General features: G+C 48.4%; 1 protein-coding gene across 2 annotated transcripts; it reads left to right on the forward strand.

Annotated features, from left to right (window-relative positions):
• The first annotated feature begins 1,756 nt into the window (after nt 1-1,756).
• On the forward strand, nt 1,757-24,088 carry ANGEL1 (angel homolog 1). 2 transcript variants are annotated; one of them, XM_008054260.1, is made up of 10 exons: nt 1,757-1,893; nt 5,082-5,657; nt 6,841-7,067; nt 7,518-7,587; nt 8,165-8,598; nt 10,996-11,122; nt 11,426-11,536; nt 21,990-22,059; nt 22,483-22,646; nt 23,629-24,088. In XM_008054260.1, the coding sequence occupies exons 1-10, from the start codon at nt 1,830-1,832 to the stop codon at nt 23,787-23,789; spliced, it is 2,004 nt and encodes a 667-aa protein (XP_008052451.1). In that variant the 5' UTR covers nt 1,757-1,829; the 3' UTR covers nt 23,790-24,088. The 2 variants fall into 2 exon arrangements, with proteins under 2 accessions (XP_008052451.1, XP_008052449.1); XM_008054258.2 differs by lacking the exon at nt 23,629-24,088 and having other exon boundaries at nt 22,483-23,265.
• Nucleotides 24,089-25,431: the final 1,343 nt, after the last annotated feature.

A 25,431-nucleotide genomic window follows, 5' to 3' on the forward strand; every position in this document is an offset into this window, starting at 1 on the left:
TAATCAGAGTAACCAGGGGAATGTTGAAGGATCTCATCTCAGACCTGCTAAATGAGAACTCTGGGAACAAGGCCCAGACATCTGTATTTTAGAAATATTTTCTCAGTAAATAAGGGAAGCATTACTTCACAAAATGCTAAACAGAGTCTCTAGGTAAGTACCTTGACTTAGGGTCTGATTTGGAACTTAGACTTCTGGGTAACTACTGGTACAGAATAGTAAAAAGAAGGGTTTACTTGAGCCACGTCAAAGAGTGGGCCTGAACTTGGGGGCTCCTTACGTCGGTCTGACATTTGTGTGCCAGTTTCTAAGCGCCTTCCCAACCCTCGGGCTGCTGGCGCCTCTGCCTGTCTCTGGCAAGGGGAGGAGTGCTGTTGCCTGAAGGCAGACATGGCTGCCTGGAGCGAAGGGTAAGTAGTGGGAATCCCATGATACTGACCCTCTCCTTCTTTCTCCTCTCAGCCTTTCAGTGTGACGATGTACCCAGCTGGTCCAGGATCTGGTGACTCCCCAGAGGGCTTCCCTGAACAGCAAAGGCTCCAGCCACAAGTTGGAAATCACACAACTCAGACACTGGGTACTGAAATGGGGTGTATTATGCAGTCCTTCCTCCTTCAGAGAGTGGTTGGGACAGAAGATGGGGGGAATTGGGAAAGAGAGACTTAAAGAATAGCACCGAAGTGATGGAAAAACTTCAGTTAGTGACATATGCTTTGTTCAACCGGTCAACAAAGGCTTGTTTGTCCCTACTTTTGTCCCCACTAGGTGCCTGCACTGTTTTAGGCACTGCAGAGATACCTCAAGGTAAATAAACCACTAGACAGAATTGGTCCCTGACCTTTCCCCGCCCTGCCTTCCTCCTTCCCCTCCCTCCCTTCCTTCCTTCCTTCCCCTCCCTCCCTTCCTTCCTTCCTTCCTTCCTCTTTCTTCCTCTTCCTTACCAATGGAACGCCACCTTCTTTTTCCCATTGGGAGCAGGTGGGGAAGGACACAAAATCTTACCTGCTGAAGCAAGGCTTGTTGCCTAGAATCTGAGATGGGGAAGACAGTAGAGGCAGAAAAACGTGGCTTCTCCGGGCTGAGAATGGCTAGGTCAAAAAAGTCAGGGCTAAGCGAAGCCATGGAGAAATTCCAGCCTTCATTTTACAGATGAGGAAACTGAGGAGCCGGGAGGTTATATGTAGTCCCAAGGTGGACACACCTAGTTAGAGGCAGAAGTGGGAGTAAACTGTGCCCCTTGAATAATACCATGGGCATTGAATTTTATTATTTTTTATTGGCAGATGTGTTCATTTATTGGTTTATCAGATTTTTAAATCATAAAATCAACTGGATGCTACTTTATTTTTTCTATGTTCCAAATCTGTTAATGCAGCAACAATTATTCATCAAAAGTCTGGACAGAATCCCGTAGTGAGTCCATCGTGACCACGTCGAGACACTCCATCTCAAAAACCCCGGCGCCGCTTTGGCGGCAGGGAGAGCGCTGCCCGTTGCCACGGGAACCGGCTGTCCCCGCTCCCTGCGAGCACGCCGGCGGCTCCGAGCGCCCAATAAAGTTGTTGTTGAAGCGCGGGCGGCGGAAGCGGAAGCGGCAGCGGCGCCCCGAGCGGCGGCCCGGGGGCGGGCCAAGTTGTGGGCGTCCCTGCGGGCGGCAGGAAAAGCGGCGCTACCACGTGGCCCGGCCGGGGGCGGGGCCGAGCCGAGGGCGTCCGTGCGGGCGACGGGAGGAGAGGCGGCGCTACCGCGCGGGCCCGCCGGGGGCGGGGCCGAGCTGAGAGCCTCTCGGCGGGCGGCGGCTAGGATGGAGGCGGGAGCCGCGGCCGGCCATGATCCCTTCTTGCCTGTGTTACCTGCTGCTGCCGGCCGCGCGCCTCTTCCGCGCCCTCTCATGTACTGGCCCCGCGTCCCGACTGGCGGGACCCCGCCCGGGCCCGGCTCTGCGGGGCTCCGCGGGGCTGGGGCGGCGTGCGGGGGGCCGGGCCGCTTGACGCCGTTCCCTGGCAGTGGCCCGCGAGGCCCCTCCTGACCCCAGCAGGCCGCGGCTGGCTCCACGAGGCCGGGTCTGGCCGGCGACCCTCGTGGACGGCCCGTGCTCCACGGTTAACGTGGAGGAGGCCGCGGATGGGGCAGAGCCCCCCTCCCTGGCCCCGGGGGTGCAGAGAGGCCCTGGGCCGGCCGGGTCACTGTGCGAGGTGTCGGGCAGGGATGCCCACTTGGGGCCGAGGCGAGTCCCCCAACTCTCTGCGGGTGGAGACCGCTCGCCCTGCGAGGTCCGAGCGCTGAAGTCCTGGACGCACCTGCTCGCTGGTCAATTTCACGCGCGCCTGTCACTGCGCCAGGCAGCCCGCCCTCCTCTGCCAGCCCGGTTGAAAAGGATGCTCAGAAGTCAGGGACGCCGTTACATGTCTCGGCTTTGAAGCTTTCTCCATTTCGAGAGACGTGGGGTGGGGCAGCGCCCAGTTTGTACTTTAAAAGAGAGGAGGGAGGGTGCTTCCTTTACCTTTTCATTCTCTGCCTGCCCTCCCTGTTACTGGGCTTTGACGTTGTGGAGGCTTTAACGCCACCGACGGTTCCTCTCCGATCCCGCGGAACTCCCAGACTTTTCACCTGCAGTCTAGGGGGCGGGACCAAGAAGTGCTTTCTTAGCAATTAGGGATTCAGCTGTGTTTTTTCCTTCTGGAACTTTGCGTGATGTATCGTTGATAATATGTATTTCATATAAAAATATTTTAAATTCGTTTTTTATTGTGTGTTTGCTGCTGGAATGCAAGCTTAGGAGGCCAGGGTCATGTGTGTTTTATTCACTGTATCTGCGGTGCTAACTCACTGCCCAGTATGTAGTAGGCGCTCAGTGAATTCAGAAATGCCTGGTGTGTCCATACTCTTGAAGAAGGGAAACGCCTCAAAAGTATTGTTTTCAGAGAACACAGCATATTTGCTTAGCTACGTTGCTGTTGTTGCTGGAACTCTTCCATTGTCCGGAAATGGCAGTCTTAGTGATACAGTTGAGGAGACCAGAGGTTTTCAGACCAGTAGGGATCTCTGAAGAGGACCCCTCTCCACCCACACATTAATGCAATCCTATTTATATTTACATCGTGTATTTGGTTTCTAGATAAGATTTTTTAAATAAAAGCATTCTGCTCCTGAAAAACAAACCACCATCACCAACAAAAAAGCCTGCCAAAATTGAAAGGTAGTAACCCCATGCATGTAAATCAAAGAACCTCTACCATTTGGTTTACATAGAGGATGTTCCAAGGGGCAGGTAATAAGCAAGTCCCTGGGACTAAAGCCCAGAAACCCAGGCCATGGGGTTAGAGCAGCGTTTCTCAGCCTCAGCACTGCTGACATTTGGGCCAGATCATTTGTTGTGGGTCTGTCCTGTGCACTGCAGTGTGTTCAGCATCATCCCTGCCCTCTAGCCACTAGATGCCAGCAGCACTGCTATAGTTGTGATGACTACAGTGTCTCTGGACATCGCTAAATGTTTTCTGAGGGCAAAATCACCTTGGTTGAAAACCACTAGTTTTGAGGGATATAAATATGATGGGCCATAAACAAGATATTTGAACTATCTTTCAGTATTTGAGCCATTTTGAAGTTTTTCTTGCTTTAAAAAAATTACTGAACCCGCCTGGGCAGTGAGACCTCATCTCTACAATAAATCAAAAAATCAGCCAGGCGTGGTAGTGCATGCCTGTAATTCTGGCTACTTGGAAGGCTGAGGCGAAAGGATCGCCGGAGCCCAGCAGGTTGAGGCTGCGGTGGCCGGGAGCGGCCACTGCACTCCAGTCTGGGTGACAGAGTGAGACTCCAACGAAGGAAAAAAAAAAAAAATTACCAATAAGATAAAGCTAGTGATTGAGCATCAGCACATATATGTTACTTGTCCTGTGCTGTACTTAAATGATTTAGCACATGGGGGTTTTGCGATCACCAAAACACTATGCTCGAAATTTTGGACTTGTAAGTTTAGAATTTTCCCGCCGGCATTCTTGCCTGTTGGCTGTCATTGTTGCGGCAGTAGCAGAGATGACAGCTGTCTCTTATTTTCAGGGTTGGCACCTACTTACATATAACCTCTGCTGTGTGGTAGAGTAGGAAAGCAGATAATGAGGTTTGTGAGAGTTTTATGCTTAGAATAAATAGCTTTGAGAAGAGGCCAAGGATTTTTGCTAAGAAGTAAACTGTCAATTTTGAGACTGCCTACTTTGAGATTTTTTCTTTTTTAACGCATGCACAGATGAGGGAATTTATAGAGCTCTTGGAGATTATGTAGCTCAGATTTCTCTTGTCCCCATTGTACAGTCAAGAGTAAGTCCAGGCCGGGTGCGGTGGCTCACGCCTATAATCTCAGCATTTTGATTGTCTGAGTCCAGGGGTTTGAGACCAGTCTGGGCAACTTGGTGAGATCTGGTCTCTACAATAAATCAAGAAAAATTAGCTGGGCATAGCGGTACATGCCTGTGTCCAGCTACTTGGAAGGCTGAGGTGGAAGGATCGTCTGAGCCCAGCAGGTTGAGGCTGCAGTGGCCATGAGCGTGCCACTGCACTCTAGCCTGGACTCTGACTCAAAAACAAAACAAAACAAAAAACAATAAGTTCACGGGACCAGGGGCATTGTTCAAGGTCAGTTTGGTTAATTTTGTTGCCAGACTATAACCTGATTCATAGTCAAGTGCTGATTCCAATGTAATGTGGTTCTTAGACCCAGAGAGTTGATGTGAATAGTAGTCTTGACCTTCACTTAAAGGAGGTGTGGTTACATGTGCCAGTCTGTGCTCTAGATTATGGGGACGGCTGTTCTTTCATTCATGCACTGGGGTATGTATCAGATCCCCACCGTAGAAGTTATCTAATACTTGAAAAGCACTGAGAACAGCATATGGCGTGTAGCACGTACTTTGTTCTGATGACGGTGCTGGGCCAGGCACTGAGGCGGGCGGGCTCAGAGCTGGTAGGGTGGTGAGCCAGCTGGTGTGGTTCTTGTCTCCTGGGGCTTATGTTCGAGCTGGGAGGGGGTGGGTTGGGTGATGCTGGCCTCTTACAACCTGGTATTTTGGCTTTCCCCTTAGATGCTTTCTTCACATGTCGAAAAAATGCCCTCCTGGCGAAGAGCTCTTCCCCCCAGGTAGAGGGCAGCTTTGACATGGCTCCCCGGGGCCCGGAGCAGGAGGAGTGTGAGGGCCTGCTGCAGCAGTGGCGAGAGGAGGGGGCGAGCCAGGTGTTCTCTGCTGTGAGCGAGGGTCCCCTTTCAGACAAGGGACTGGCTCAAAGCAGCCTGGCACTCCTGATGGATAATCCTGCAGAACAGGATGCTGCTTCAGAGGACAAGTGGTCCGGCAGGCAGCTGAGTGACCTGTGGGCAGCAGAGAACCTGGCTGAGCCTGTCCCCGAGGTGCCAGGAGAGGAGCCACTGCCAGAGGTCGAGGGCCTGGTGTGGGCAGCTGTGCCTGTGCAGACGGGCCCCCAGTATGCAGACTGTGCTGTCCTCCCCATGGGTGTGCTGGCCACAGAGCAGTGGGAAGAGGACCCCGCGGTGTTGGCCTGGAGCATAGCGCCTGAGCCTGTGCCCCAGGAAGAGGCTCCCGACTGGTCCTTTGAGGGCCTGGGGCAGCTGCAGCCTCCCCTGATGGAGATACCATACCATGGTGAGTCTGGTGACTGGCAGAGGGGCCAGGGATGCGGGCCGTTACAGGTGTGGGCAGAGCTGTCACTGGAGAGAAGGTTCCCTGGTGGGGCGCTCTGCCACTGCATTCTGTCTCTGAGAATCTTGTAGGCTGAGTTCTGGAGGGGCCTCACGGGTCACCTCGTCCAGCCCTGTGGTCCACAGATGAGTAACCATGGTGCAGGGAGGTGGCAGAACATGCCAGAAGTCCCGCAGCTGGCTCATGAGGACTGACCTTTTTCTGATTCTCCACACTGTTGTTTCCTGGAGATGGCCTGGAGCTCTCTAGGGTAGGAGTGGCACGGTTGTGGGCCCCTGTTCTCTGCCTCAGCCAGGACAGCTCCAGCTCGTTTGTGTTTGTTATACACTGGGGTCTATTCATGTTTGAAGAAGGAAGAGTACAGTAGCCCACAGAGGTGTGAAGTCCAATCTACTTCCATGTGCTCTAGGGGAGATGGGGATACAGTGTGGTCTCAGCCCCACAGACTTTTAGGGGTCAGAAGACACCCATGGCTGAAATGACTCTAGAAATGTCACCAAGTGGCCAGGTGCTGGTGGCTCAAGCCTGTAATCCCAGCACTTGGGGAGGTGGAGGTGTGAGGATTGCCTGAGCCCAGGGGTTCAAGACTAGCCTGGGCAACTTGGTGAGACCTTATCTCTATAATAAATCAAAAAATTAGCTGGGCGTGGTGGCTCATGCCTCTGGTTCCAGCTACGTGGAAGGCTGAGGTGGAAGGGTTGCCTGAGCCTAGCGGGCTGAGGCTGCGGTGGCCGTGAGTGTGCCACTGCATTCCAGCCTGGAGCCTGGGCAACAGAGTGAGATGCCAACTCAAAAAAAAAAAAGAAAAGAAAGGTCACCAAGCTCAGGTGACTACTGCCCATAGCCATCTGTGTGAGTCTATAGAGGTGCATAGGCTTATTGAAGTGAGAGGTCATCCCCTGTCCGTACTCAGGCAGCATCTACTGGGTGCAAGTCCCGGGGGGTTAGTGCTGGACAGGCCAGGAGTGTCCCCGGCTGTGGAGCTTACCATCTAGTCTGAAGAATGTCCTTAGTTTGCCACCCAGTCACCAGAATGAGGAGTTATAACAGGGAAGATGGAAAAAACTCGAGGCATCGTGTCCCTGAGTCAGGAGTGGAGGTGATACTTCTCCCCGCCCCTCTGCAGAAATCCTGTGGCGAGAGTGGGAGGACTTCTCTGGCCAGCCAGAAGCCCAGGGCCTGGAGGCAGGGGATGGCCCTCAGTTCCAGTTCACCCTGATGTCGTACAACATCCTGGCACAGGACCTGATGCAGCAGAGTGCGGAGCTCTACCTCCACTGCCACCCGGACATCCTCAGCTGGAACTATCGTTTTGCGAACCTCCTGCAGGAGTTCCAGCACTGGGACCCGGATGTGAGTGCAGAGGGGTGGCACCACCTCATGTGGCTGCCGGACCTGGGCTGCTTCCCAGGCCTTTAGAAGATGCGTTCGGCCCTGTAGTTGTTCACATGACTGGAGTCCTGTCCAGGGCTGGAGCTGCCTGCCTGATCCAGTGAGTTTCTGGCAGATGCTGAGAAGAATCCCTAAGCGTACACGTTCTAGCATGTTCTAGCACCTTGTGCAGGGAGGAAACTGGAGGGCTTCAAGGAGCAGGACCGTCCTGGCACATGTGTGGTCTTCTCGCCTAAGTCTGAGCCCTTCTTGCTACTGGTGACTATCTGGGAGGAGCCAGCCCTGTGACAGGTCTCCTTGTGACCCTGCCTGAGGTCTACAGCAGCTTCCCATCTGGCCTCAGGGCCTGTCTCAGGGTGGGAGTCACATCCTAGCACTCTGGAGTGATTGGGTTCCTTGTCACCTTCCCAGATCCTGTGTCTCCAAGAAGTCCAGGAAGACCATTACTGGGAGCAGCTGGAGCCCTCTCTGCGCATGATGGGTAACGCAGCTCCTGGCATGCCTACAGCTTCCTCCCGATACCCTGTCCACTCCTCCTGAAGAACCATCTTTTTCTTTTGTGTGATAGACCCTCAGTCTCATCTGTGAGCTAACTCTCCTATGTATGGGTGAGAAAGTCAATTCCTGTGGTTTTTAAAGCAGTTCTGACATATATTGCCATTCAATGCATGAAGTAACCAATGTAGAGGAACTGAGTGCTATTACCTCCATTTTACAGATGAGGCGACTGAGGTTTGAAAATTTGTGCAACTTTCTCAAAATCACAGAGCCACAAGCTAGTGGATGTGGAGCTAAAGTCCAGCTGGTCTGACCCCAGGCTCCGCGCTCTTACTGGCGTGTTGTGTTGCTTCATGCCTTTCTTCCTTCCTTCCGCTTCCAGCCCCTCAGCCACCCTGTTACAACTGTAGGAACCACTACAGAGCCCAGGGAGCGGCGGGGCAAGTGCGCCTCTTACTGGGTGGGATCAGCGCCTGGCACCCACACCTGGCTGCTGCCACGAGCTGGAGGGATTCCGGCTTTCAGGACACTGACCCGTCTTCGTGGGGTTTGCTTTGCAGGCTTCACCTGCTTTTACAAGAGGAGAACGGGCTGTAAGACGGATGGCTGTGCCGTCTGCTACAAGCCCACCCGGTTCCGCCTCCTCTGCGCCAGCCCTGTGGAGTTCTTCCGGCCTGGCCTGGAGCTCCTCAATCGGGACAACGTGGGCCTCGTGCTGCTGCTGCAGCCGCTCGTCCCAGAGGGCCTGGGGCCAGTCTCGGTGGCCCCCCTGTGTGTGGCAAACACCCATGTCCTTTACAACCCACGCCGTGGTGACGTCAAGCTGGCCCAGATGGCCGTTCTTCTGGCGGAAGTGGACAAGGTGGCCAGGCTGTCAGATGGCAGCCACTGCCCTATCATCCTGTGTGGGGACCTGAATTCTGTCCCCGACTCGCCCCTCTACAACTTCCTCAGGGAAGGCGAGCTCCAGTACCACGGGATGCCGGCCTGGAAGGTGACACGACACGGAGAGGCCGCCGCAGGGATGGAGATGGGCTGGGGGAGGAAGGGTGTTGGCACCCAGCCTCACGTGTGGCAGGGCCCTCTTGCCCTCCTTAGTGTGTTGAATAGCTGTGCCCACGCCTGGCAGTAAGGAGCATGAGTCCTTTGGCATAGTGGAATCCTCTCCATTTTTATCACTGTTTAATTCACAAGTAACACGTAAGCACATTCTTGCTGGAATTCAAACATCGTAAAGTCAGTCCCAGGCCTCCTTTGTGCCCTGCATGCCCTGCCCACTCCTTTTGGAGTCAGGTGTTTGTTCTAGGTCTGGTGGGGGTCTTCTTGGCTGTTTTCTGTGCATTGACAGTGATATCTGTGTTTCTATGATGCTGTAATCAGAATGTCCACTTGATAAGCACTTACTGTGAGCCACGTGCAGTTTTAAGCTCTTTACCTGCATTAACTCATTTTCACAATTCCTATCATTGCTTCCATTTTATAAATGAGGAAACTAAAGCCCAGAAAAGTAATCTCTCTAGGTCATGGAGGCTGCTGGTGGTGGGGCTGGGATATTTGCAACAGTGGTCTGGCTGCAGCTTTCTCACCTCAGATGCTGTGCTGTCGTTGCCTCTGGCAGCCGATAAGTAGGTGGTCAGGTGTGTTCTAGTGACATGACATGCCCCTGCCTGTTTCACTCAGCGATTTGCATATGGGTCTGTCTTGTCTCTTCTGACCGATGAATGTTGATTACATGGATATTCCACAGTCCTCTTGGCTTGTGCTGGTTTCTGTAGATGTTGTCTGCTCTCCTTGATCCTCTGTTTTACCCTTGCGGGTCCAATTTCTTGCTTAACTTTTAGCAAGGCACAATGGAGAAAGTTCATAAAATGATTGGATGACTGTGAAGCACATTGGGATTTTGTGTTAATGAGGATATTCAGGTGCCAGCAGTGGCCTGGTTGCCATGTGCCCAGAAAGGCGTGACCTTGCTTGGAAGGAGCTGCAGTCCAGGAGTCGGGGCATGGGACAGGAGCCTGCGGCACGTCCCGTGTGATGACACCACTGGGTGTTGTGAATGAGAGTACTTTCTCTGAAGCCAGGCCTTCTCGAGTCTGCATCTCTGCTCTGCTTCCTTGGGCAAGTTACTGAACTTACTCAAGCCCCATTTACGTCAGTTTACTTGGGGATGTAATGGGGCCTGCTTCAGAGGTGCTTATTTGTTCTTTGGGTAGACTAAGTAAAATAATGCATGAAAGTGTTTTCCAGGACCTGGTTCAAAGGAAGCAGTCAGTAACGGGTAGTGGCTGTTGAGATTCTTTTTTTTTTTCTTTTCTTTTTTTGAGTTGGAATCTCACTCCGTCACCCAGACTGGAGTGCAGTGGCTGCTCCTGGCCACTGCAGCCTCGACCCGCTGGGCTCCGGTGATCCTTCCGCCTCAGCCTTCCAGGTAGCTGGAACTACAGGTGCGCACTACCATGCCTGGCTAATTTTTGATTTATTGTGGGGATGAGGTCTCGCCAAGTTGCCCAGGTGGGTCTCGAACCCGTGGGCTGAGGCAATTCACTCACCTCAGCCTCCCAAAGCATGGGATTACAGGCTGACCACCGAGCCCGGCTTATATTGAGATTCTTAATTGTGCATGGTGCTATTAGCCCATTTTACAGTGGAGGATGTTGAACCCAGGAGGGTTAACTAATGTGCCCAAAGTTGCACAGATGTTAAGTGGCCACTGAACTCCAGATCACACATTGAACATGTGTGCCTTTCAGAGGCAGAGAGATGTGTCTGTCGCTGCTCTGTCCCCGGCGTCTAGCTCCTGTCTTTTGGCATTTGTGGTCATTAAGTGACATGGAGGGGATCTTGCCACATGCATTGACGATGTGCAGGTCCCTGATGGTGCCAGCATTTCCCTGCTGTATCCTGTGCATCCCCAGATGGCCATGGGCCTTGACTGAGGATGGGGACATTGTGCGTCAAGTGCTATGGGACCTTCCCATCTGGTTTGCCCCTGTAGTTTCCCAATAATAGGTTCAGAATAGTAGACCTTGATCCGGAGAACCCAGAAATCAGCCTTTTCCCACTAAAAACCAAAGCCCCAGAGAACCACTGCTCCCTGTGGAGAATGGCGTAGCTCCTCCTGAGGTGAGAGTGAGGGGACTCACGTTCACACAGTTCTGCTCTCTGGGACTCACTCTGGCTCTTCATTTCTGTCATGTAGATTTTTCCGTGTTTTTAGTAACAAACAATGGTTGTGATTAGCACCTTATTTTTCACCTTCTCCCGAGACTTGCTTATATCATGTGTGCAGTATGTGATGTGTGTGTTTGTATGTGTCCATGTGTCCCAAACACAGGCTGTGGTTTCCTTTTTCTGTCTTGGCATCCTTATTCCGCCCTCTCTTTCCTGGTAGGTGTCTGGACAGGAAGACTTCTCCCATCAGCTTTACCAGAGAAAGCTGCAGGTCCCGCTGTGGCCCAGCTCCCTGGGCATCACCGATTGCTGTCAGTATGTCACCTCCTGTCACCTCAGGAGATCAGGTGAGCACACGTGGCATTCTTGGGTGTCCTCTCTTCTTGCCCATTTTGGGAGGAAGCTGGGATCCCGATGGCAAGCGGAAGTGTCATCTCCTCCTTTCTCCCAGCAAGCTCCTTGGTTTTTCTCACCATCTTCCCTGTGGTTACCCAGTAAAATGGGCAACTTCAAGAGCCGTTGGCAACTCTCCTTGTCTTCAGGGCCAGACTTCCTCGGTGTCCCTGTGCTAGAGGTTCCTTGGTACTAGGGAGGTCTCAGTGCAGGCTGTGTTTTCTTTCTTTAACCATATGGCTTTTCCTGGTTTACAGAGAGGCGTAAGTATGGTCGAGACTTCCTGCTGCGTTTCCGCTTCTGTGACATCGCTTGTCAGCGACCAGTAGGACTGGTTCTCATGGAAGGAGTGACAGACAGTAAGCCAGGTAACAGAAACTGAGCCTGTATTTTGGTTTTCTTTCTTCCTCACCCCTGATATGTGTTGGTTATGTGGTTTCCTACTCCTTTCTAAATATAATTCTTAGGGATTAGCCTCTGGTAATAAGTATACTTAGAAAGAAGGTCAGTGAATCTGGGCGTGGTGGCTCATGCCTATAATCCCAGGACTTTGGGAGGCAGAGGTGAGAGAATTGCCTGAGCCCAGGGATTCAAAACCAGCCTGGGCAACTTGGAAAGACCTTGTGTCTACCATAAATTGAAAAATTAGCCGAGGGCAGTGGCATGTGCTTATAGTTACAGCTACCTGGAAGGCTGAGGCAGAAGGATCACCTGAGCCCCGTGGGTCGAGGCTGTGGTAGCTGTGAGTGTGCCACTGCACTCCAGCCTGGGTGAAAGAATGAGACTCCAACTCAAAGAAAAAAAAAAAGAAGATTAGTGAGTTCAGTGGCCATATGCGTGCATGGATGTGCAGTGTGGTAAGAGCACTGGACTAGGAGTCAAGAGAGCTGGGTTCTGACTAGCTCTGATTCCTTGAGTAACACCTAATCTTTTGAGGCTTAAGTTGCTAGTAGTTAGCCTGTGGACAGCGTGTATACGGGAGAAGATACACATGACGGGGCTCTGGAATCATAAGGCAACAGCAATCCTGGTTGTGATAAAAAGTTGCCCCTACTGAGAAGTTCCAGGTTGAATATAGCAGGGTCGACTTGACCTTCTCCCTTTCTTGCCTTGGAAACTCTCCTCCAAACAGCAAGGAGAATGGAAAAAAGAAATGCATGCTCAATCTTTGATAAAACTGGGAGAACTGAAGATATCTGACATTGTGAGCCCAGCAAGGAGGCCTGGCTGTGAGATGACCTAGAGACCACACAGGGCTGCTAGAGGAAGTGTGGGGAGACCCATATGTGGGGCCATGTGTGTCTCAGGAAGAACTAGCCACATGCATTTCTCCACTGGGAGCCATGACACCAGAACCCTTTGTTTTTTCTTTCTCTCTCTCTCTCTCTTTTTTTGAGTCAGAGTCTTACTCTGTCACCCAGGCTGGAGTGCAGTGGCATGCTCATGGCCACCACATCCTCGACCTGCTGGGCTCAGGCATTCTTCCACTTCAGCCTTCCATGTAACTGGAACTACAGGCGTGCACCACCATGCCCAGCTAATTTTTAAAATTTAATATAGAGGGGAGGTCCCACCATGTTGCCCAGACTGGTCTCGAACCTGTGAGCTCAGGCAATCCTCTTGCTTCCACCTCCCAAAGTGCTGGGATTACAGGTATGAGCCACTGTGCCTGGCCTGTTTTTGTCAACAAGAATAGAATGCACAGGTTGTGATAGATGAGTCTCTGGACCTGCTTTTATCCTGAGAGGCAGGAGAGGAAAGACTGACCAAGGAGTTCAGCATGGTTGCATCACGCAGTGTGTCCACATGGCAGGGAGAGATGAGGCACTTGGAGAGCTGCATGTCTCCTTTGGCCTGAGAGGAGGAAGGATGAAAGGGACTCCCGTATAACCCTGTGTCAGGAGGAAACTTCCTGTTCCTTGGAATGAATACCCAGCCCTTCTCCTCTAAGTTTTCACAAATAGCTGGTGCTGAAAACCTCAACTAAATAAAAACTGGGTTTGCCTAAAAGGAAGAGCATGGAATCTGCTCCTAAAATTGGACAAGAAGGAAGGGAGGAAGGAACAGAAAAACAAAAGGCAGAAGAAGAGTACTTCAGCTGGCCGTGGTGGCTCCTGCCTGTAATCCCACACTTTGGGAGGCAGAGGCGAGACGGTTGCCTGAGCCCAGGGGTTTGAGACTATCCTAGGCAACTTGGTGAAGCCTCATCTCTGTGATACATCAAAAAAATTAGCTGGTGCATGCCTGTGGCTCCAGCTACTTGGAAGGCTGAGGTGGGAGGATCGCCTGGGCCCAGCAGGTCGAAGCTGTGGTGGCTGTGAATGTGACACTGCACTCCAGCCTAGGTGACTGTGCTAGACTCTGACTCAGAAAAAAAAAAAAAGGAAAAAAAAGTACTTAACTTAAAAGATTAAAATGATTGCTATAGAGCATTTGTAAGTTATGATGATTTTCACATGATTAAAAAGATGAAGCAATTGCCTTTTTAAAAGAAGAGCACACAAATAAAATAACTACCTTTATAAAATAAGTTGACACGTGGCAAGACATCAGATGATGAAATGTGAGTCACAGAGTCAGCAAAGAAGTAGAATAAAACATAAAAACATAAAAAATGTTAAAAACATTACAAAAAATGAAGGCAAAATTGGATGCAGCAAACGTGGGAAGAGATACTGCTGAAAACAAGGCCATGAAATCAAGGCAGAATAATAAAAAACCAGACAAAATGAAAAGGAAGTAAAAGGAGAACATGATAGAGGTGAAAGATTAAGGAGATTCAACATACACATAATTGGAGTCCACAAGGAAGAAATGTTATGACATAGAAGAAATATCTTAAAATATTATTCAAGGGGGGGTTTCCCAAAACAAAAAGATCTGGGTTTTCAGAGTCAGAGGGCATATGTCTCAGTAAAAAAATAAGATATGACTAGAAGTCTAAGACAAAATCATCCTTAGAGCAGTTGAGTCAGATTGAGCTACTTTTAAGCACAACAGTGATGAGGTTGACTTCAGATTACTTAACGCTGGCATCCAGCTCTAGAGGACAGTGGATCAAGGCTTAAGGGAAAGAAGGTGTGGCTCAATTTTATATTCAGCTGCCAGCCTTTCTTGAAGAAACTGCTGGAGGCATAACTGAAGGCAGCCAAGCGGTGGCTGGGAAAACCATAGTAAAAGCACTGGTGGTGAGTGCCGAATTTATTTATTTTTTCTTGTAAGACTTTAATTTGAATTGTCATTTTGCACAGAGCAGTGAACAGTCAATGGCTCATTTTTTTTTTTTAAATTGCAAAGCTAAAGTATTATTGCAACCATGGAGGTAGCAATAGTCATAACAACGACAGCCAGCATGTGCCAGGAACTGCATAAGTGCTTGTGTCAGGTGAATGACAATATTCTAAAGGTAGTGACAGGATCCCACATAGATCATTTCATAAGAATAGGTCATGGCTGGGCTTGGTGGCTCAGCCTGTTATCCCTGCACTTTGGGAGACTGAGGCGAGTGGATTGCCTGAGCCCGTGGGTTTGAGACCAGCCCTGGCAACTTGGTGAGACCTAGTCTCTACAATAAAAAATAAAGTTAGTCAGGTACGGTAGCGTGTACCTATAGTTGCAGCTACTTGGAAGGCTGAGGCGGAAGGATTGCTGGACCCCAGCAGGTCGATGCTGGGGTGGCCATATGCGTGCCACTGCACTCCAGTCTAGGCAGCACAGTGAGACTCCAACTCAAAAAAAAAAAAAAAAAAAAATAGGTCATTTACATCAGTTATGCACATTTCAATGTAATAACAATTAAACCAAGAACCTTTATAATATATACTGACGATCACTTTGTAAGTAGAAAAGACTCTTTCTGTGGAGGGGGGGAGGTATCCAGTTCACTAACAGTGCAAATTAACAGGAGTATTTTCAAAACCGAGAGGAGTTTTGGGCGAATGCACCCATTCCCCACATGCTGTGAATGCCTGCCCCCCACTTGCCATGAACCCTGTGCTGTGAGCCCCCCCCATGCACTATGAGCCCCCGTCCTCCATGTGCTGTGAACACACCTCCCATTTACTTGCTCCTGCCTTGGGCTGAACGGGCTCCTTATGAATTTCTTGTAAAGACTCCAAATCTAAAAAGCAACCCCTATTTTTAAAAGGCCATGACCAGAGTACAAGAGATCATAGTGTGTGAGTTCTTTTCTCTGGGGGATCTGTTTAGATATGCTGACAAGTCATATTTCCAGTTCATTGCCAGAGTCTTCCAGCTTAACTGTGCATATTAAAACTCTCCACCTTGACTGTGACACTGAGCAGTGCGTGCTGGCTAGCAATGGTCCGATTTCCCTGTTAGCTGACATTGCACTGGAGCAGCCTCCCAGTTTGTATCTGAAAACATGTGATTCTCACTCTTTTCAACTCTCTTTGAGATGGAATAGTTTGTAAGTGGGGTATTTAAATGTTAAGCTCTCCCTTGTTAGTATTTTTTATTATTAGTTATTTATTTTTTCCATATGGTTCTTAAAGTAAAGACACTGTCTTACTCTGTTTGGTCTGCTGTAACAAATTGCCATAAACCGGGTGACTTTTATTTTTATTTTTATTTTTTTTTTGAGTAGCAGTGTCACTCTTTTGCCCAGGCTGGAGTGCAGTGGCATGCTTATGGCCATTGCCGCCTCAACCTGCTCGGCTCAGGTGATTCTTCTACCTCAACCTTCCAAGTAGGTGGAATTACAGGTGCATACAATCACGCCAGCTAATTTTTATTTATTTATCTATTGTAGAGATGGGGTCTTGCCAAGTTGCCTGGGCTGGACCCCTGAGTTCAGGCAGTCTTCTCGCCTCGGCCTCCCAAAGTGCTGGGATTATAGGCTTGAGCTATGGTGCCTGGCCTACTGAGTGACTTTTGAACAACGGAAATGTATTTCTCACAGTTCTGGAGGCTGGGAAGTCCAGGATCCAGGCACTGGCAGATTCAGTGTCTGGTGAGAGCTCACTTCCTGGTTCATGAACATTGTCTTCTCAGTGGTGGAAGGGACAGGGTCTCTCATGGTCACCTTTAATGAGGAAACTCATCCTGTTCAAGAGGGCTCCACACTCAGGTCCTAATCACCTCCCAAAGGTGCCATCACCTTGGAGGCTAGGATTTCTGCATATGAATTCACAGGGGAGGAGGAGGGGACACAGACATTCAGGCCATAGTGGACACTAAAAAGAATCACTGTTTTCTTTGTCATTGGCACTTGCGTGGCACTGAGTCTTGGGGCTATAGGTCTTTTAACAAGTAAGAGCAAACCATCTGCCCAATTTAGCACATTACAGGAGAAGTCAATCGCTAATGGATGATTTTCCAAACCACTAGTTAACAAACAGACCAGAAGGTCGCACAGCAGAGCCCGCCTGGTCAGTTTTCTAAGCAGGAAAGTTCCGAATCCAGTGTCTTCATGTGTGATAAGACTTAGGGCGTTATTCCCAAGTACTTGCAGAAGACTGTGTGGCTCCTGTGGGGAGTGGGCCTGAGAAAAGTTTCCAGCTCCTCTTGGGGTGCCTGTGGCCCATGTGACCTGAAGGGCAGGAGGAGGCTCTGCATCCTGCGTGACTGCTAGAGCAGGGCTGTCTGCACCGTGCTACACGGGCAGGATCTTGGGTCGAGGGAAGCTGTTTTTGAGATCCTTTTGGTCACTGTTTTTTTGGGCATATCATCATGGGAAAGGATGTAACTCAAAATAAAGATATTAGTGTTGGGAATGTTTGTGCTCCAAATAATATTACATCAACAATCACAAGGTGGAACCATAGGCCATAATGTGGAGGAGTAGTCAGAAAACAGTGAGCAGTCGAAGATTTTACTTCCCCTTTCTCAGACCAAATCGGTAAAAAGTGACTAGGTGAGTGGAACACCCAAGTAACATGTATGGCAAATCTGATCCATACACATCAACTCTGAACTTTGAAAGCAGAGAGGCTGTCTTCTTTTTTAAGTATTCACAGGAAATTCTTAAGAATTGATTACACACTAGACCACAAGGCACATGCAGTAAAAACAGCAATTAAAAACAAAAAGGAAAACACTATCATCTAGACATGAAAAAGAAAAAAAAAAAACAACTTTTGAATCATAGAGAAAATTTAAAAGGAAACAGAATATCCAGAAAAATACCCCTTGTATTTGTGGGATATTTATAACTAAAACAGTGTTCAGTGAAAAATTCATAAAATTGTAGAGAATATTTAGAATCATAGAATTGATAGATATGAAGGGATGAAAGGAAGTGAATTAAACATTCAATTCATGAAATTAGGATTAAAACAAAGCAAAAAGAAAGAATGGAAATAATTTTGAAAATAGAAAAGTGAGACATAAATAAATTCTAAGAGTTGGTTGTTTAGGTGAAAAACAGCTGTTGATTAAAGAGGTCTTTTAGCTAACCATTGAAGAGGAAAAAGAACAGGATCCGGTATCCACGTGCAGAGGAAAAACCCTAAAAATGGTTTTTTTCCCTAAAGCGGTTTTTGGTCAACTAAGTGCAAAAGAAATTGAAAATTGAGATGGCATATAAATGTAACTTACTAATACCAATTCTAGGGAGACCGTCCCAATAGACTAACTCTACCACAGAGGGAAAAATAATAGGAACAGTTCTCAGAGATGCAGTCCCTCAAAAGTACCAGGCTCTGATTGACAGGGAATGTCCCCAAACCTTTGAAGAACCTTTACTTCCACACTGTTTAAGTTGTTACAGAGCATAGGCAGGAAGAAAGGGTCCATGCTATTTTTATGAAACAGGTATATTGATACCAATACCTGACAATCATTATACAGAAGAAAACTCCTGACTCATATTCTCTACCTATGAATATCGACACAAAAATTGTTAAATAGAAGATCAGGAAGCAATCTAGCAGCACATTGAAAGCACAGTATTCTATGACCAACTGGAGTTTATGAGAAACATAAGGATAGTTTAATATATGGAAATTATTAACACAATTTATCTTGTATATATATGAAATCTATTAAAATAGATGAAACCCATGTCATCATCTCTGTAGATGTTGAAGGGACACTTACTAACATCTATTCCAGATTCTTTTTAAACAGATACTCTTAAGGAAAAAATGGACACTTTGTTACTTACACTGTTGAAATATATTTATCTCAGCTCTGATTTAAATATGTTTAAAGGAAGAAGTTCTAGTAGCATTTTTGTTAAGGCAAGGACGACACTATCATTTAACTGTGTTTGGAGACACCAGCCAACAGAATTAGAACCAGAAGATAGAAATACAAGTAAAAAAATAGAAGTGCAAAGATGGAGCAGGGGGTAAATTATTACTTGCTGTTGATATCATTGTATAACTGGGAATCCAAGAGAATCAACTAAAAACAGCATCAGGCATTAAGATAATTCTGGAAAGTAGCTGGGTAAAAAGTTAATAAGCAGAAAGTAATTCATATATAAAAACACTGCTATATTTGTTAAGACATACAATGAAGAAAAGACCCTATTTGTAATGGCAGCAAAAAGAAAAATACAGAAATAAATTTTACAGGAAAAATACAAGCTATATAAAAGAAGCATTTCATCTAAATTATCAAACTTATTGGCACAAAGTTCCATTACATTCCCTTATTCTTTTTTCAAACTCCTGAATTGAGATGAAATTCACTTATCATAAAACCCACCCATTCGTAACATGTAATTCATTGGCTTTCAGTATATTCAGGGATGTGCGGCCATCACCTCACTCTAATCTTAGAACGTTTACATCACCCACAAGAGAAACACTGTACCACGAGCAGTCACGTTCCATCTGCCTCTTCCCTTGTCAAAAATCAGTTGACCATAGATGTGTGGGTCTTGGTTCTCTCCGGTTCATCTCTGTGTTTCCTTAGGCCGGTGTCACACTGGCTTGATGACTGTCGTTCTGCATGTAGTAGTCCCCCCTCCACGGTTTCACTTTCTTTGGTGTCAGTTACCTGAGGCTAACTGAGGTTCAAAATTATTAAGAGATTTTGGGAGAAAAGGACCACTTTATTATTAGTTATTGTTCAACTTTATGTGCCTAATTTGTAAATTAAATTTTATCATATGTTGAGGAAAAAACAGTATGTATACGGTTTGGTACTATCTGAGGTTTCAGGCCTCCCCTGATGGTCTTGGAATATGTTAACCGTGGTGGAGGTAGGGTGGGGTTACTGTTCTTTTGAGTAGGGAAGAGTAAGTCTTTTTTTTTTCTGTCTACTTGGGTCCCTTGCATTTTCGTGTGAGTTTTAGGATCAGCATGTTGATTTCTACAGACAAGCCAGCAGAGATGTTGATAGGGATCTACAAATCTGTAGATCAATTTGGGAAATACTTCCATTTTAACAATATTGGCTTATGGCCACTGAACATGGGCTACTTATTTATTTATTTATCTTTTTGAGTTGGAGTCTCATTCTGTTGCCTAGGCTGGAGTGCAGTGGCACGCTTATGGCCACTGCAGCCTCGACCTGCTGGGCTCAGGTGATCCTTCTGCTTCAGCTTTCCATGTAGCTAGAACTGCAGGCGCGTGCTGCCACGCCTGGCTAATTTTTTGATTTATTGTAGAGACGAGGTCTCTCTGAGTTGCCCAGGCTGGTCTCAAACCCCTGGGTTTAGGCAATCCTCTCACCTCCGCCTGCCAAAGTTCTGGGATTACAGGTGTGAGCCACTGTGCCCAGCTTATTTATTTAGAACTTTAATTTTTTTCCATGCTTTGTAGTTTTCAGTGTGCAAAAATAGTGTATTTTTTTGTTACATTTTCCCTATTTTATTCTTTTTGATGCTATTTTAAATTGAATTGTCCTCTTAATTTTTTTTTTGTTGTTGTTGCCCAGACTGGAGTGCAGTGGCATACTCCCGGCCACTGCAGCCTCGACCTACTGGGCTCTGACGATGCTTCTACCTCAGCCTTCCAAGTGGCCGGAACTATAGGCATGCGCTACTGTGCCCGGCTAATTTTTGATTTATCATAGAGACGAGGTCTCACCAAGTTGCCCAAGTGGGTCTCGAACCCGCAGGCTCAGGCAATCCACTCGCCTCGGCCTCCGAAAGTGCTGGGATTACAGGCTGAGCCACCGAGCCTGGGCATGTCCTCTTAATTTTATATTTGGATTGTTCATGCTAACGTATAGGAATATTTTTACGTATTGATCTTGTATCATGTGATATTGCTAAACTCATTAATATTAGTTCTAATAGTTTTATTGTTAATTTCTTAGGATTTTTCTCTATATAAGATCATAGAATCATATAGAAATAGTGTTACTTCTGTTCCAATCCGGGTGCTTTCTATTTCTTCTTTTTTCATAATTATCCTGACTTGAACTTTTGGTACAGTGTTGAATAGAAGTGGTGAGTACAGACCCCCTTGTCTTGTTTCTGATCTGAAGAGTAAAGCTTTCAGTCTTGCACCATTAGGTATGTTGATAGCTGTGGGTTTTTTATAGGTTATCTTTATCAGGTTGAGGAAGTTATTTTCTATTCCTTTTTTTTTCAGTGTTTTTTTAATCATGAAAGGGTGCTAGACTTTGTCGAATGTTTTTCCTATGTCTGTTGAGATAATCATATGGTTTTTGTCCTTAAATAATCTATTAATGTGATATATGATATTAATTGCTTTTCAGATGTTAAACCAAGCTTACGTTCCTAGGATAACTCCTATTTGGTCATAGTGTATAATCATTTTATGTTTTGCTGGATTTGGTTTGCTGGTATTTTGTTGTCGAATTTTACATGTGTATTTACAAGGGAAATTGTAGTTTCCTTTGTGATGTTTTATCTAGCTTTGGTGTCAGAGTAAAACTCACCTCGTAGATTGAGTTGAGGAATGTTTTCTTTTTTGTGTGGAAGTGTTTGTGAAGGACCTCTTAAATGTTTGATATAATTCACAATGAAGCCATTTGAGCCCGGGCTTTTCTTTATGGGATGTTTTAAAACTATTAATTCAGTTTCTTGTTTCAGGCCTATTTAGATTTTCTGTTTCTTTCAGTTTATATCTTTCTAGGAATTTGTCCATTTTATCTAAGTTATCTAATTTGTTGGTAGTCAGTCGTTTATTTGCGTACAGTTTAAAAAATTTTTTTTATTTCGATATGGTTCGTAGTGATGGCCCCTCTTTCATTCCTGATTTAGTAATTTGAGATTTCTGTTTTCTTGGTCAGTCTAGCAAAGGGTTTGTCAGTGTTGTTGATACTTGTTATCCCGTTAATGTCAGTAGAGTCTGCAGTAATGTTCCTTCTTTCTTTTCCTATATTGGTAATTTGTATCTTCCTTTAAAAAAAAATAGTGTTTGTGTATATGATGTATAAATGTGTATCCATTATTATTATGTTTATATGCATATGTGCATGCATGTATACATCGATACATATATGCACACAATGGATGGAATGTGATAGAAAATCTCTAAGGAACTATACCAGGAATTTGGTAACATTGTTGCTTCCAGAGGGGAATTGAGTGGCAGGGGGCAAGTGGGAGGGAAACTTTTTCTGTTTTGATTTTTGTACCATGTGACTATATGACCTATTCTAAAAAAAAAAAACAAAAAAAAAAAACACTAAATGAAAAAAAAAGAGATGGATCCAGGGAGGCAGTACCTAGTTTGAGGCCTCTGTATCTGCCTTCTTGAACTTGACTTAGGCTTCTTGTTTTCTCCCTCTCTTCACTGTCTCTCTTTCCCTTTTTCCTTCTGGATCCTTCTGGAGCAGTTCAGTCCCGGATCTGAGGGGGATTTCAGGGTGGAAGGCTCTAACCCTGCTCCATGGTCAATGATGAGAAACCTTCTTCTCTCTGGTCTTCTACAGAGCGACCTGCAGATTGGGCCGAGTCTGTCGTTGAGGAAGACACATTGGAGCCTGAGCCTGCCTCCCCCAGGTAACCTTCTCTTCAGCACTCAGTCCAGCCCCTCCCTGGTAGGAGGGAGATTCCCATGGGTTATCCTGAGGCTTTTTGCTAAACCCTTTCCTCCCCTAACACCTGCTGAGTGAGGTGAGGGGCATGCTGGTGTGCAGAAGCCAGAGGTGCCCTACGGGCACACACTGTCTCCTCAGGGGCAAAGCCTGGCAGTGGGTACATGGGGTGTGCTTCACCAGATGGCAGGAACGGTGTAAGGAATGTCGGGCCTCAGTATAAATATGTCTGTTTCTAGACCGATGTCAGCTGAGACACATGGGAAGGAATTTGCTGAGATGGAGACATCTGGGCACATCCCTTAAAAAAACTTCATAAAACCATAGAGAAAGTGACCTTGGGAGATTTAATAATGCCTGTTGATGGACATCTCTCCCCATCCTGTAGGCCTGCAGGCACCATCCAGCATTGCCTCCACCTGACCTCGGTGTACACCCACTTCCTGCCCCAGCATGGCCGCCCGGAGGTCACCACGATGCCTCTGGGACTCGGGATGACCGTGGACTACATCTTCTTCTCAGCTGAGTCCTGCGAGAATGGGAGCAGACCTGGTACACCTGATGGACCTGGTCTCCTCCACTCCTGGGGCTCTGGGTGTCCCCAGTGGCAGGGCAGGCATGGGCTGGCTTGGTGCTGGGACTCAGCCGTGGGGGAGCAGATTCTGGGCCTCCTTGGCCGCCGGCCTTGTCTCCCTGCAGGCCAGTGTGGCCTTCTCTCTCCCCACTCATGCGGTGTTAGAGGTGGATTGGACAGTCCCTTTCTGTCCCCGTAGGAGAGGCCAGATGGGGATTAGATTGGTCCAGTGGCAGCTGGTTCCTGAGGGCCTGGGCTAGGATAAAAGACCCTGCTTTCTGTCTCCTCATACTGGTAGTCACAGTGTGGCCATCCCCCAGCCCCACGCCTGTGTTGTTTAAAGGATATTTTAAAATATCTGAATTGAATGTTATGTTTAAAAGTCAGACTTTACATAGAAAAGCAGGATCTTGGTCAGGCGCGGTGGCTCAAACCTGTAATCCCAGCAATTTGGGAGGCTGAGGTGAAGGGACTACCTGAGCCCGGGGTTTCGAGACCAGCCTGGGTAATTTAGTGAGACCTTGGCACTATGATATCTCAAAAAATTAGCCGGATATGGTAGCATGAGCCTGTAGTTCTGGCTACTTGGAAGGCTGAGGTGGAAGGATGGCTGGAACCCAGCAGGTGGACGTGGGGTGGCCGTGAGCGTGCCACGCACTCCAGCCTGGGCGACGGAATGAGACTCTGACTCAAAAAGTAAAAAAAAAAAAAGAAAAAGAAAAGCTGGATCTCCAACTTCTCTTGCAAATCTGAGGTCTTGTCCTGCGGGGCCTGGTGTGCGCTCTCCAGCATGCCGTGGTCCCCAGAGCTCACCATCCTAATCTGTAGTGGAGTGGAAAGGAAGGCCTCTGGGTGGAGCCGTTGGAGGAAGGGAGAGAGGGGACGCGGACTTCAGAAGTGTCCTGCCCGGAGTGTGCGGGATGGTGGCTGCTTCACCTCTGGCTTCTGCTCTGTGCCCAGGTCACAGGTCGTGTCGAGACAGGACTCTCAAGCTGCTGGGCCGCCTCTCGCTGCTCTCAGAAGAGGTCCTCTGGGCTGCCAATGGCCTGCCCAACCCCTTCTGCTCTTCAGACCACCTCTGCCTGCTGGCCAGCTTCGGGATGGAGGTCGCCACCCCCTGATGGGCTCCCAGGGAAGAGAGCTTCTCTCCAGAAGAGCTTACTGGATCAGAGACTGTGGAATAACCCTTGCTTCTGGAACTTAGAGCCAAGAAACTCACGTCCCCCACCCCGTCCCCTTTCCCGTGGTTAGATTTTCTCCAGGCCTGTCCACGTTCTCTGCCTGGGGTCCCCGCCCTGCCCCAACCTCTTCCTGATCCTGTGCCATGCCTCAGTGGCCTTGGGAGAGGCAGAAGGGGGGTTCCCCTTCCTTCCATGTATCCAGCGCTGCCCCCTTGATTTTTAATGACCAGGTTGTGGGAGTTACTGATCTCATTGGTTATTTGCTCTCAGGTGTTTATTGGAGGTGCCTTCTGCCCTGACCTCCTCCTTGCCCTCTGACTTCCAGGCCCTGCCCTGCAGCCAGCACGCACGTGTGAAGTGTGTGTCCCACTCCTGTCCTCTTGGGTGGGGCCTGCCCTTGCCCAGCCCGAACTCCACACTAGGCTGTAGGCCTGTGGGCTGGTCAGAGTGTGACCTGGGCAGAGGGGGGCCATGGACCTGGCTCTCCTCATCACTGTGTTAGGCGTTCAGTCTGCAACCCAGGCAGGTGTGGCAGCTGGGCTCCGGGAATGAATGGGTTCCCTCATTGAAGGGTGCACCGCCTGCCCCAGTGGCCTGTGCCTCCAACCAGGGCCCCCCACAGACTTGGTATGATTTATCTAGGGCTTGGCCCTTTCCCAGGCTTCCCTGTGGAAGTCAGATGTTTGAACCCCTGTATGGGGCATAGTGGGCTGGGATAGTTGTGTGAGACATAAAACTCCTAAGGATGGGGAGAAAGAGCCTTCAGGAAACGCTCGTCTCACTGCACTGGGTAAGGATGGGTGTCTCAGCAGGGGAAAGACCAGGGGTGCTACAGCTGCCCTCACTAGGATGTAAGACCCGAAGGGCTGGTTCTCTTTCCTCTGCACACGCAAGAAGCAGTTTTCTGTTCCTCTCCTTCCACCACTTTTTACTTTCTGCTGCCTCCTGCTTCCCCCTTTCCCTTCCTTTTTTTTTCCTCTAGAAGAGCCTGGTGTTAACTCAGGCCACTCCATCTCAGCAGAAAGGTGGCCTTGGGCAAAATGAGTCTAAGAATTTGGGTGGCAGAGCTGGAGGGTCTGCTGAGTCCAGTAGGTCTCAGCTGCTTGCTGCCTCTGTTTCCCTCCCCAGCCTGGGAGTCCTGGCTCGTTCCAGGGACTCCCTGGCCTGTGTCACCTGCATGCCTTAGTCTTTCATTGCTGGCATGTGGCCTGGGGCATTCCTGGGCTAGTCCCTCCCATGTCTCCCTTAACTCAGCAGCAGCTGGCCTTGGCAGAGTAGACTTGCTGGTGCCTCTGGAGTGGGGCGAAGACGGTGGCTGGGAGGCTTGGGTTAGGGACATCAAGCCAGGTTAGCACTCTCTTCCTTCCTTCAAAGCGAAACCCAAAGAATTTCGCTGCTGAATTCATGGTTTTTAGCTTTCCATGCCTTGTTCTGGGGAATTTATTTTTGTATACATGTATATTTTTAGACTTGGTTTCCTGGGGGTGCTGGGCATGTGCCTGTCTGAGCCCCAGGCCTGTCTGTCCACACCCCACCATTCACTCTGTTTGTCCCCTGGGCATCTCCTGAGATGGTCTCCCGA

The sequence above is a fragment of the Carlito syrichta genome, unplaced genomic scaffold (assembly GCF_000164805.1).
Source record: "Carlito syrichta isolate Samal-C Ts95f unplaced genomic scaffold, Tarsius_syrichta-2.0.1 Scaffold289318, whole genome shotgun sequence".
NCBI classification, from domain to species: Eukaryota; Metazoa; Chordata; class Mammalia; order Primates; family Tarsiidae; genus Carlito; species Carlito syrichta.

What these genes read in the sequence shown, in the direction of transcription:
- ANGEL1 (XM_008054258.2), top strand. Translation starts at nt 1,830, where the DNA reads ATGATCCCTTCTTGCCTGTGTTACCTGCTGCTGCCGGCCGCGCGCCTC. An exon ending in CTGTCACCTCAGGAGATCAG is followed by an intron (nt 11,123 to 11,425) that starts GTGAGCACACGT and finishes CCTGGTTTACAG; the next exon opens with AGAGGCGTAAGTATGGTCGA. An exon ending in CCTGAGCCTGCCTCCCCCAG is followed by an intron (nt 22,060 to 22,482) that starts GTAACCTTCTCT and finishes CCCATCCTGTAG; the next exon opens with GCCTGCAGGCACCATCCAGC.